Source organism: Patagioenas fasciata, chromosome 8 (assembly GCF_037038585.1).
Source record: "Patagioenas fasciata isolate bPatFas1 chromosome 8, bPatFas1.hap1, whole genome shotgun sequence".
In the NCBI taxonomy this organism is placed as follows: Eukaryota; Metazoa; Chordata; class Aves; order Columbiformes; family Columbidae; genus Patagioenas; species Patagioenas fasciata.
In genome coordinates, this window is record NC_092527.1 from 27,534,415 (window position 1) to 27,548,263 (window position 13,849).

General features: G+C 35.8%; 1 protein-coding gene across 3 annotated transcripts in view; it reads right to left on the reverse strand.

The window, feature by feature from the left end:
* Positions 1–13,849, reverse strand: part of LOC136104295 (gamma-aminobutyric acid receptor subunit pi-like) — an 81,086-nt gene that overhangs the window by 24,830 nt on the left and 42,407 nt on the right. For all 3 annotated transcript variants that reach the window (XM_071812034.1, XM_071812033.1, XM_065843121.2), the window contains 3 exons: positions 6,224–6,291; positions 4,658–4,875; positions 3,939–4,021 (listed from right to left, as the gene is read on the reverse strand). In XM_071812034.1, the coding sequence (XP_071668135.1) occupies positions 3,939–4,021; positions 4,658–4,875; positions 6,224–6,291 (369 nt within the window). The remainder of the gene's footprint in view (positions 1–3,938; positions 4,022–4,657; positions 4,876–6,223; positions 6,292–13,849) is intronic.

Genomic DNA, 13,849 nt, shown 5'->3' on the forward strand with positions numbered 1-13,849 from the left:
GAGAGCAGCTGGGCTGCTGCGTGCTGGTGCCGGGCTCCGAGCTGGGCTTGGGTCATCACTTGGGGCAACGTTTTGGCTCAGGAGCTTGAACGCTTCTCAGGGACACCAGTTTAGATGCTGATGTTTCTGCAGGCTCAACAGTACGGCATGTTTCAGGGGCCCCAGGAGATTTCCTCTTAACCTTCAGGTAGTAATTAGGAGCTGAGATGGGACATGAATCATCTATCAGAAGGCAACAGTATTTTGCACACACTTGTTAATATGTGGCACAATCATAGCTAAAATACCTCTGTAGCTTTTTTCCCATTATATTAAAAGGCAGGCAATTTTCAGACTAGTGTATATGATTAATTCAAGATTATGTTAATGTAATTTACATGTTAACAGGGAGTATTTGAACATCTTTTCCTTTAGCTTACTTTGATCAATCATTCTTGTATTTGACAGACTTATATTGTGCAAGTTAATACGTAAGCTTAGGGGACAGAAACATGAGCAGATGATTATTTTTAGACTCCAGTCAATTGTAAGTAAATTACAGTGTGACAATAATGCAATACATTGCACAAGGGTATATGCTGCAAAAAGAACAAAGCTCTAGAATCACAGAAAAAGACACATATTAAAATAAAAATTAACACTTTTTAAATTAAGTTAATGGCTTTGGTTCTTGCAATGACAAAAAATAACCCAAAACAAAACGCCACCATTTCTCATAGCCATTTCATGTAAGAAAAGCAGGAGTTCAGAAATTTCATTTCAAGGAAACACTGGGCTGGTTACCAATTAAAATGGCAATTTCACCTGGAAATTCTTTCCCTGACCATTCTTTAAATGTAAATTTTGTTTTCACTATCACTGACAGTTTTGTGACCAGTTTTCTATCATAACCAGGATCATATTTATAGCAATTAAAGCCAAAACACTGCTGTATCAAAAGACTGAGTTGAAACATGCACGTCTAAACTAAATTCTCAGTTCACACTGAGAAATTTCCCAGATTCAGGAGGTGAAAATTAAAAGTAATATTTCCTACAAACAAATGATTGCATTGTCCTCAGTCAAAACAGAGGTTTGTAGAAGCAGTTTCTATGCATCACTCCACGTATGGATTCATTTTACTTTCCTTCAGTGTAAAGGAACTGCAGATATTTAAACAAAGTCCAAATCACTAGATTATCAGAGTGAATTCTGATTTCTATTTTGGTTGGGTTTTTTTGTTTTTTGGTTTTGTTTGTTTGTTTGTTTGGTTAGTTGGTTGGTTTTGGTTGTTTTTCTTGTTGTTTACAAGATATTGTATCTTCCAGGTTGTACGAGATGAGAGAAATTCACGATGTCCAGATGGGTATTTTGATTAGCTGAACAATTAGTAGGTTTTGGTGATCATTCCAACGAAAATTCTTCAAAAATACTAGTTCCAAAACTCGTGAAAAATTTTCACGAGGAGAGTCTTCTCAATAGTCAGCAAAGTTAAAGAGCACAGTGCTCCCTCTGTGTAAATTTACTCTTTATTCAGGGGATGAATATTTTGCTAATTACAAAATGTTTTAAAAGTTTCTAGAGATAAAATCCTTAAGCCAAGTTATTTGGCTTCTACAAGTAATCTCTGTTCTCTTTACATGGCACTGAGTTTTCATTCTAACTAATTCCTCGAGCCCAAAATATCTCATTCCTATACTTCACTGATACAGTACAAGCAGCTAATGTCAACAAGGTTAACTACAGGAATAGTAAATTTGGGATTAAACATTCATAATGCCTAATACAAATGAGTTTCTTTACCTTTTAGTTGCTAATTTTAATTTTCCCTGATTGTCAAGCACAAGTTAAGTGCCTTCACATGGCTCTTGACTGAATAAATGCTAAAGGACAAGCTCAAAAAGGAAATAAAATTTCAGAGATGGGCCCAAAACATGAATATGTATTTGGACTGGAGGCCTGGGGTGGCAGGGGGGGAATGAAGAAAAAAGGTCCTCAGCCGAGTGTGAATGAATGGTGGCGTTTCCTACCACACAGCAGAGAGCACGGACTGCCTGGCAACATCAACAGAGCCAAGAGCCATCCAAGTCCCCAAATGTCACACCTGCCGTATCAACTGACTCAGAGTGGCAGCTCTGTCTCCTAACAAATGCCTGTACTACTCTCTGAAGTGTTGCAATTGTGTAAAGCCATTACTTGATAATATCTTGCCCTGCTTGTCTTTGCATTAGAAAACACTTTAAAAAAGGTTTAACGCTTTGTTTCGGCTCAAATATTTCCTATATATTTTACATTTTATTTGTAAATGTCAGTATTTATGTAGATGTGTGTGCATGCTTGCATTCACAGCTCTTGATTCCAGGCAATGGTATCTGCAAGCAGTATTCTGGGATGATGTTAGTATTTGTCTATAAATTGACATGGCTTATCTCAAGAGGGACAAACAGCATTTCCAGCACATCCAAAAGAAAGTATTACAGTGCACAAAACAAAAAGGGACACAGCTGAAGGCACACTCTTCCTTTTGCATTTATTGTCTGTAGTTGTTTTCCTCAAAACTAAACCCCAATGTCACGGGAGCATTTGTGAAGATATTACCATGTTTTCCCCTTGGACAGCAAACACTCTGTGTTGTCAAAAAAAGCAGTTTAAACCACTCAAAAAAAAAAAAAAAAAAAGCTTATTTTTAATTATATAGGATATTCTCATCTTTTTAGTCCTGTCAAATAAATTTTAAGTTCCTGTGGGACATATATTTCACTCTGGAACTAGAGAAAATATTAAATTGCTCATTAGGCAATGCTGTACATGTACACTGATTTAACAATATGCTCTTCCAAAGGAAAATAATTTAGAGATAAACCAAATTCTAATTCAAATTCCTATTTGTTAAACAGATCTTATAAAACTGTTGATTCTAGAAGGACTCCTGTGTGAGGAAGGTTTTTGGTTTCATTTCCTTTCTGTTTCTGTCTAAAATTAAGCTTTGCAGCAATCTTCTAATTGATCATTACCAGCAAAAGAACATCAACACAGTTCTGAAATGGTAAAAAATAGAATTAGCCAAATACTGAAAAAAACTTCCAATTTGTGTCGACATATATTTGAACATTTATTTTCATCTTAGAGGACTGGATATCCTTTTACTTATTCTGCACAAAAATACTTGGATATAGAAGAATGATAGCAAGAAGTTAACTACAAACATGCACATTTTGGTATTTGCAGAGCAACCATATCTACGAAGTATTAGAGAGCATCTTTTAAGGAAAACCATGAGAACACCAATTGATAAAACGAGAATCTATAAAGGTATATTTAGTCTTGGTCCATCAATTGATGACATTTTTCCCAGGGCACTGGCACAGAGACAACTGAATAAGTCATAGAAGGATCTGCATATATCCATATCAGAACAGAACTGGCTATGTAATTACCTTAATGACCTTTTCCCAGTATGAAAACAGTAAATTAATTAAATATAAACTCTATGCCTTATAAAAAAGCCTTATTCTATTTTCTTTCTTCCCTAAAGGAATTGTGCCTCTGGGGGAAATCGTGTCAGGGGCAGGCACTGGGAGAGAAATAGAAATATATACTCTCTGAAACAGAAAAAACAATAAAGAGGTATTTCTCGGCTGTGTTGAAAAATGTCTGCTCACAGAACTCCCCCTGAAGATCAACAGAAAAACTGCAGGATGTGTTGCAAAAGCCTATGATAATCTCCTGAGATTTGTATAATCATTAATAGCACAGCAGCGTTTTTCAATACTGACATACTATTTTCAGTGAAGCCTCATGCATTTATCTTTGCATATATATACATTTGTAATTCAACAGGAACTGGTCACATACTGTCCCTTGGCTTATTCTAAAATTCCAGCTTCTTTGATAACATACAGTAGCGCCCAGAAAAGATGACAATTTTTCTAATTGTATAAAAATAATGACTGTCTTACAGCTTTCCAGTTGCAAAGTACAAGTCTGCTTATCCATCGGATATTTGGTCAGATCCATACTGCATGCAACAGTTGTGGTGATCCTTGGAGAGAAAAAATATTACTATTAATTATTGCTCATAAGTAAAAATAAAAAATGCCGTATGACTTCTTGAACTAATATTTACAGGCTAATATCTATTGTGAGGGGAAAAAAAAAAAAAAATTAAAAATCTAGTATTTACTGGTATCTAATGTGGAAGAGTAACAGCATCCCAAACAGGAAAACACTCCAGAACAGCTGAGTTTACTGGCAGCCTAGAAAGGCCACCCCTTGTTCCCTTCTCACTTACAGTAGCATTTTCCTTTGTTGATTTTTTTTTGCAATACATTTTACAATTTTGTTATATCCATCAAAATCTGTTATAAAGGATAATATGCAAAAAAATGATGAAAATAAAAAATCACAGCTTGGTTTCCTCTGTAATGACTCCATTGGAAAACAACTGGAATGGCAAAATGCAATTAGCAAAAGGATCTATTTAGGGACAAAAATGAGACCTATCATTAAATTTAAGAATTTAATCATATTCATCAATAAAACCTGAAAAACTACAAGACTATGCATATTCTACTTTTACAAATAGACCAGTTTCTTCAGCATAAAATCATGCTAACCTGGAAACGTTAAAATATAACCATAAGCCAAATATAAAGGCTGGTATGTCGTATATACATACCGCAGAGCATACAAGACTGTTCCATTGGGGTATATTCTTATAAGACGATTCTCAACAGTGATATCATGAAGAAAAGACTTTTTTGAATCAACTATGAAGGTATCTGGTACCCAAAGCATTTCCACAAGCCGACCATCTAAGCTTAAACTCTTATTACCATCAAAACAAAGTCTCTCATCAGTCCATCGCTGCCTTAGAAATATGGTAGCTGTGTAGTCCTGAAAGAGAAAACAAAGTTATCATGCAGAGCAAGCCTGTATTTTATTCCATTTTATAAAAGTATTTGGTAACAGCTGTTGGGCACAAATAGCCCGTGACTCTCCATGTCCCTTTTTTAAATGCTAGCACCCTGATAGCAGTTGTGCTGCTCTTGTACTGCCAAATGTTCCAGCACTTCATGTGAGGTTGACATCAGTAAGAAATATTGTCCTAAGTAGATTTTGTTTGTAGAGTCATTGGAATTTTACAATAAAAGTTGATGGCCTAAGCCTGGGGCTATAAATCAGCTGAAGTCAGAGTTTTGTAAGCAAATAATCTGGCTCTGTAGATGTTGAAGTTTTAGAATTATTTATTTAAGTGGTTGCGAACATTTTGTCCACATAAACTACTAAAAAATGCATTTTTTAAAGAAAACTTTAAGAAGAGTTGTGTAAATTCAGATGGACAAAAGGACACAATAAATTAGTGAAATAAGAAGGGAATCATTATTTTTTTAGCATCACAAGTGAAACAGTGGCACCAGATTTATCAAGACCTTGCATACAGCTCTCAGCCCAACTCACCTTCAATTCAGATATGCCTTGCAGACTTCCATTAAAATCACACTATTTCTTAGCACTCTTTTAATCAACTTTTGAATGTATGGTGTGTTTATATCATCTTAAGTTCTGACCTCACTTACTGCTTTCTAAATACCTGTGAATACTTTGAATACAGAGGGACACTAATGCTTAACTTCTTTGGAAGCCTGAATAATGAAATGGTGAGGTATATTTATATACATACAAACAGACACATTTATATATGTAGAACACATTTTATATATGTAGAAGACATTTTCTAATACTGAACATTTGATGAATGAATCTTGCCTTTTATTTCTCCATTTCATAGTTTGTTCAAAAATAAACTATACAAATTTAATGAAGCACAGCTGGAATAAGTTAATGTGTGACAGTAACAGTAAAATAGAAACACAACATGAGTTCAGCTGTGTCTAATCACAAGGAAAGGGAGTGGCTTCGAAGTCATGTAAATATAATTTTTCTGAAACACAAAGTTTTAGACATTTCATCTGGAACTTCAATAGCACTCTACATGCCTTTCATTAAGATTAATAACCACTAGCAAATTTCTCTTTGTACCTATGGGAGGTGTAATTTGCATCTGCATTTATATACTTCTTATAGTGCTATAACCACTATCTGTAGTTAAAAAACAAAATTCTGTCTCCTAACACAAATTGCAGAAAGAGAAATGCCTCAAAATCCCATTGCCAGCAGCTGTAAACACAAGACATTAACTTATCAGCACACAAAACAAAAAAGATTGCAAAAGCTACAATACCATGTTTATTTCTGATATTGTATCAATGCTTGCAATATCCAGACTCATTCCAACTGACACAGGACCATCTGGAAAAAAAAAATAAAAAGTGAGAATCTAGCACACAGTTCTTTAATACTCAGTGTTTAGGAGAACTGGCTACCAAATCTTCCACAGTATGATTCATTTTTTTCTAAATGACAGCAGCTTAAAAAAAAAAAAAAAGAAAAAAAAAATAAATAATCCTCAAACTTAAATTATGAAGGAATTTTAAGAATTTCATAACCAAATTATAGTACTTCTAGACTAACAGTCTCTCGTTTTTAATAAACATGTTTTATTTCCTAAATATTACCTGGTTTATACTTTTTCTTTTCCCCCAAGAAAAAGGGTACCAAGGAAAAACGCTGCAGAACAAGGTGCGTAAGATACAGTCCTCACAGTACATCACACCCTTCTGCTCCAAGGTGCAGAGCAGTGGAAAGAATTTTTCCATTTGCAACATCTGGTCCATCAGATGTTAGTAAGCTAAGGAATTGCTCCTGGCAGTGTCACATGGCTGATATCCAGATGGGATATCTGAGTGACTTTATTTACTGCCTATTTAAGAACATATTGTCTATATTGTGTCACTGCATTTTAACATCTTGCTTTTGATGATTAGCAGCTAACTTGTGACTTAAATACTTCCATTTATGAAGGAAACCTAACCATTTAATTCTCCTTTTAACATTAATATCACCTGAAGGTTTATTTAATGTGATTAAACACCTTACCTAAGGAGTTGTCACAATGTCATCGTAATGTTAGTATGCTCAGATTCTCGTTTCCTTGTGAATGTGCATTTCACAGTGTCAGAAGGAAGATTACCCATTGTGCATTTTAAAATGCAGAATTTGTGCATGGAAAAATAACCTTATTCCTGATTGAATATGTTTGGAATGGTTAACAGAGTACACATACAAGGAAATTCATATTAAATAAGTGCATCTTCCCTAGTAATTGAGAAGCTGAGAGTGCAGTACTCAAATATAGAAATTCTTCAGATAAGATCTATGTAGTTGACTATGCCAGTCACAGACACGCTGCTGAAATCCCCACTTGGCTCCTTGTGATGCATCATGTACGTAGCTCTTATGTACCCCAAATGGCATCTAGAGGAAGCTGGAGTCCAACTCTACCCCACCGAGTAATGCTAAAGAAAAAAAAAAAAATGTGGCATTCTGAGTGGTATCACTGTATTAGTTGTTTTGTTGGGTTTTTTTCCAAAAAAATAATTTCTATTTGTAATGCATGTGTTGTTAAACATCTGGTACTCCTGAAAGAATCTATAAATGCTTTGTTCTGGATGCAGTTGAAAGTTCAAATGTAAAGCTCCAGCTTAAAGCAGGACTGTAGTCTTGCAGCATCCCCTGATGGTAATCTATGTGTTTATTATATACTATAAATTGTACTTACGGATTAGAAGAAATTGTTCATCTATTGGAAGAAGACTTCAGAAGTAACTTTGGAACAAAATTATGTGACTGAAATGTTCTCTGACCATTGATGGCTTGTCTGTTTCATTCAATTTTTTTCAGGTTTGATACTCAAACAACAGATTTTGGGTTGTTCAGCCTGGAGAAGAGCAGGCTTCAGGGAGACCTTATTGTGGCCTTTCCACAAGAAAGATGGGGATAGATAGTAGGGTGTGTAGCAAGAGGACAAGCAGTAGTAGGGGAGATTTAAACTAGATATAAGGAAAAAAAAATTATTACCATGAGGGTAGTGAAAACACTGGAAGAGGTCGCCCAGAGAAGTGCCCAGGCCTCATCCCTGGAAACTTTAAAGGCCAGGCTGGATGGGGCCCTGAGCAAACTGATCTAGTGGAAGATGTCCCAGCTCATGGCAGGTGGGTTGGACTAGATGTGGACTTAATGATCTTAAAGGTCTTTTCCAACCAAAGTAATTCTATGATCTTTAAAGGTTTCTTCCAATCTGAAGTATTCCATGATTTTATTAATGCAATGTAAGATGCTGAGAACAGCTTTATTTTAAGAATTAATTAAATCAGAACAATACTCATATTTAAATGCTAATTTCTTTTTTTCTTTTTTTTTTTTTCTTTTTTTTTTCTTTTTTTTTTTTTTGGGGGGGGGGAGGGCGCTAAATACAATTTCTGGTGCCTTACCAAATAAGCAAAGTACTAATAACAAAAATGAGTCTCCCCGTAATTATCCACCAGGGTTTTCCCTGAACTTCCTCTGGACGGGCTCCTGTTGACAGTGTCAACAACAGGGCAACACACCAGATGAGTCAGTCAGTTTCTACAATTCCATATGTTTGGCAGAAATTGTATGCATAATGACAACTTCAGAAGAAATCAGAAAACTGAAGTCAGTCTGTCCTGCGTAAGTCAAAAGAATCTCCAAAATACGAAGAAACACCAAAGGTTGTGCCTTGTTACAGCCACGGGTGTGCAATCTGATTAACATGTGTTTAGCTTTTACTGAAATTTACGTACAAAGACTGGTATTTTATGCACCCTACAGATATCCACAGTAATTCCATATGGAAAAGCAGCCATAAAGAGTGGCAGACAGCATACTTAAAAATTAAAATTGGATCACTGCTATGATCACATTATATTAAACTTTGTACCAACAAATTAAACCACCGCTGTGTCATGTATGCATTTGTAACTCTGAAGACCAACTACTTAAATAAATTGGCACTATAATGAACTGCTAGTGCTGAACTGTCTGTACCAGCTCTTTTTCATTTATTTTAAGAAAACTTAAAACAATTCCGACATTTAGAAATATCTCAAAAGAAACAGCTTTCTGAAAACCACACCTCATCCTAGCAGCAACATTAGACAAAATACTACACAACTGTAACAGAAAATTAGAAGGAAAAGTATCACTAAAATAATTTAATATAGTTTCATGAAAACTCTTTGTCTACCTGATTGCAAGCTTTGCTTTGTTTTAGAGTATTATGGTACTTTTAGATGAAGTGATACATTATGGTTTGATTTTTTTGGTGCATTTCACTTCCAACCACAAAACATCTTTCTTGAGAAGTACACGTGACGTGAAGATACCAGACAGATTAAGATTGGCCTTCTGACGGATCTCAACTGTAATTGTCAATACTAAGGCATCAGAAGACAGATGCATTTCTAGCAGGAATAAGCTTCAATTCTATTTGTTCACATCAATGATCTCCCGACAGTGATGCAGCTCTGCCAGCACAGTTTGTGGACAAGACAAAAAATGGTGGGGATAGTAATAATAGCAGCTTGGTAAATCATTCTCCAAAAATCATTTTTAATATAGCCAAATGCAAACAACTAATGTGGGAACAAATAAGGCAGGCAGTATGTACATGATAGGAAGTTATCTTGGCAAACTGTGCCTTTGAGAAGGATTTAGAGGTTGTCACAGACAATAATTTCAATATGATCTTTCCGTATTCTGCTTTGGCAGAAGCACTATTGCAATGGGGAGCAATACACAGAATTATGTTATCTTGCAATCTAGGCTGCACTGGCAAGACCTATTAGATTACTTTGACAAGACTTGTTTTCCGCATTGAAAAAAAAAATGTGCAGACAGCAGATACAGTTCAATTGAGAGACAGAAATATTCCAGAAGACAAAAAAAATCTGGAATCTTAATATCAAAGCTTGTAACATGAATATTAATGAATAATATTTATTCAGGTCCTCAAGATGAAGACCAGGAGGTGACTTGCCCAATGTCAGCAAGTACACAGAAAATGTAACAAGTGGCAAGTTGTACACATTCTCTGATAAAGCAAAATGAGATCCCAGTTTATGGAAGTTAGAGACAACATTATTTTTTTTTTCCTAACTGAATTTAATCACTTTTCATCATTTAGAGCCTCTAGAACAGCATTTTAGGGCAGGGGGAACAGCAAACTGTCCTGTATGCAGGAAGCTGACAGTCTCACAGTGTCTCTTCATCGAAAGGGGAAAGGGAAAGGGAAAGGGAAAGGGAAAGGGAAAGGGAAAGGGAAAGGGAAAGGGAAAGGGAAAGGGATATACTGCTGGCCATACATATTCTAGGCTTTCTGCCTTTCTCTGAAGGATTAGCTAGTTGGTACATAAAATAGTTTTAGGATTGCAATTATTTGGTATTTTCTTCTCACGTACCTTGTGAGCTTATCTCACTAAATCAAAGGGGTTTAGACACTAATGACATCCTGGTATCACCTGATATCTTTTGGGGCAAACTGTAAACTTCAGAGGACTAAAATGTCTTCATCTAATTAAACTCATAGAACTTAATATAAACAACATTTGGGAGAAAAATATGATGACTGGTCTTACAGAGGAGGTTGGACGCAGGTTTAACTAAACTTTCTTGAATTTAAACCTTAATACCTTGAAATGTATCACTCTCTACAAAGCTGAGGAAAATAATCTTCCTAGTGTGGTTTAGAATAACTGAGTCAAGCATTGCTTTTTTTTATATACCACTTGAAAGCAGCTTCATATTCAAATATACTTAGCTGTGACCTTTTCCTAGTCTCTTTTTAATTAGAACACTTAAATTATCACATTCAATCACAGAACAAAATCTATTTGTATAAAATTATTTACAAGATTTTATGCATCCCTTAACAACTCTGTGAACCTGATCCAAGGCTCACTGAAGTCAGCAGGAATCGCTCATTAATTCAGAGAGGTTTGGCATAGCACCTAAAGTTATAAAATTGGTCCACACAGTTTCAGCAGAAAACCTGATGTTGAAATCAGCTTGTATTGCTCTGATAAAGTGCCAGGGTTATGTAGCACATTTAAGGGAAATAACTGTGCATTTTTAAATTGCTTATGTCAGCTTTCCTACAGAAGACTTTCACATCTACCTAAAAGTCTAGGATGGATATTATCACTTTAGTGGATACTATTTATTAACACTAGTATTTAATATTCCATTCCAAAGAATGGTTAAAATAATTCTAGATTAGGTAATTTTTTAATTCATTAATGGAACTTCCTGGTCTACCTGTTCATTTTATTAATATTTGCTTGAAGAACCAGCTCATTAAAATGCTATAATTAAGGAAAAAGAACATTCTTAATAGTGACTTTCAGGTGAGGGCAGAGAGAAGTAATCAGTCTATCTGGGATTCCTCTGTACTAAGCATTGTTTGAAGTACCACCATAACTTGGTACCTGGTATGTATCATCCACCACAGACAAACATAAATGCTCAGTCAATATTACTTGTCTGCAAAGCTTTGACATACTAAGCATGGTTTCTTCTAATCTGACTTTAGGCACCCAATTTAGGTGCCTAGAGATGGGAATGACAATCTGTATTGGGCATAAACAGCAGCACTTGGGTACCAAGGTTTTGGAGGGGTTACTTGTGCAGGAAAAGATGACTAAAGTAAGGAGAAATTAATCCAGGCTTAAAATCTAGAAAAATGTTAGTTCTTCTCCTGTCCTTGCATGGATTTGACAATTTCATGTTATGTACAAGCATTCGATTCAAATGAAAAATATATTAATAATCCCCGTGTTAATGATACTAGCTGAGTTTTATCCGCTTAGGTAATTTCCAGTATCCACTTTGGTAATTTCCAGTCATCTGCTAGTCCCAGCACGAGGACCAAACACAGACAGGCAAATGGAGGGCTTATTAAACTAGAACTTACAAGAAATTTCCTTCACTAGTTAATATTTCTGTTTCTCCTGGCTTTTAGGAAAAAAGGAACCTTCACTTTAGGATCATTTGTTTATACCTAATGCTTTCTTTTCAGGACTAAAAAGCTATTTTGCTAAACATTAAGGAGTTCAGCAGCACTGATTTTGTGAGAGTATGATTGTATCTTGGCAATGAGCATCACTTCAAAAATCCCCATTTCCTCCCTGAAGAAAAATTTCAAGGACAAATAACTTTGAAATGACTTTGTATTATGTTATGCTAAAACTAACCTCTGGCCCTTCACACTTGATAAAAATCACATTTCAGTGTTCCATTATGACTAGATAACATTAAGCTCAAAGCACTGTAGATGTCAACAAATAATAGCATCTAGTTTTATGACAAATTTCTTCAAACATATTTATGAATGCATATCTGACTGACCACATAAATAAACAGGAACAAGCAAGCACACATTTGAAAGCAAAGGAATCTAAGGGGGGGGGGGGGGAGTGGGGAACAGAAGAAAGGAGCCAAGTGTCTCGAAGAGGCTGACTTTAGGATATTATTTTTAGTATTTCTGCATATCAAGATACACATACTAGGTTCCCATTCTATGCAAATCCTTTCATGCACTTCAGACAGCAAACATAGATCTTAGGATTAATATGCATATACATCCTTTTCCATTCTCGTTTCTAGAAATACAGGTTTCCTTCTCAGAGTAAATCAGCCCTGAAGGGTTGACACAATTAGAGCTGTGCGGGCTTTTATAGCAGCTGATGATCTCTACCAGTACCACAATGCCCCAATTTATGTTTTTGTCATGCAGTTGTTCATTACCCTACTCAATTCTTTCTGATCTTCAGATCTGGACTTGATCGGTCAGTCTCTTACTATTAACATGCAGATGTCATACCAAATAAATTAAGGATTTGGGGGATAAGGAAGGTTAATATTTATATATTTCTATAAATATATATCACAGAAGAGGTATACATTACTTAACTGTTACTATGGCTTCACCAACTATTTAGCAGGTGTACTGTAGCCATTGATACAATTCTGAGTAAACCCAGATATACTTAAATCTTTTTCTCACAAAGAATAGATACAAGATACACCAGCTGCAAGCAGATAATATCCACAGAAATAAGCAAAATATTACATGAAACAAAGCTAGGATAGCTGTGGTCACACAGATGAATATAATCCACTGATTTGTTAAGCTGAGGATTTAGGTGGTTTACTAGCTCTGCTTCTGAGATGGGCAAGAGCTTCTCCTGGACCCAAATCTCAACCAAGCTGCAGCCCACTTCGACAGTAACAGGGGTCAGGGCTAGGCATGCTGAGCATACATGCCTCTATCACACAGAAAAATTATTCCAACTAATCCCAAATGATCATACAAAAAGCTGCAGATCCAAAAATCAGGATGAACACCTCCTTGGTCATCCTAAATTATTCCTACAAAAGAAGTCATTTCTCACAAAATCACGAACTCTGCATTTAGAAATGGCATCAATAAAATGTCTTTTTCAGAGTCTCATCCTGTTTCTTCAGCTGTTTGGCCAATATATATCCATCAAAGATTTATGAGACAAGTGTTTACATGCCTGAGCCACAGCAAGCACACACAACAATGCTGGCGCTGTCTGGAAGGGCCCGATCTGCTCTGTGTATGACAGACTTGATCTGTGCTTGAGCTCCCTTGGGATTTCCAGGCAAACACAGAAAGTCCTTAGCATCACTCCAAACAAAATTCCTGGGAAGAACTATAGACTTGCTGCATTAGAGCAGCTGAGAAAAACTTTGGCTTACATTAGAAAAGGGAGACTCCTAACTCAAAAGTGCTTTACTGCTGGTCTAACAACTACCATAGGATTTTGCAATTAAATTATCTTCCGTGTCTACCAAAGCACATCCACCATGTCAGCACCAATGTACCTCTAGTACTAACATGAAGTAATCAATTAAATAACTATAT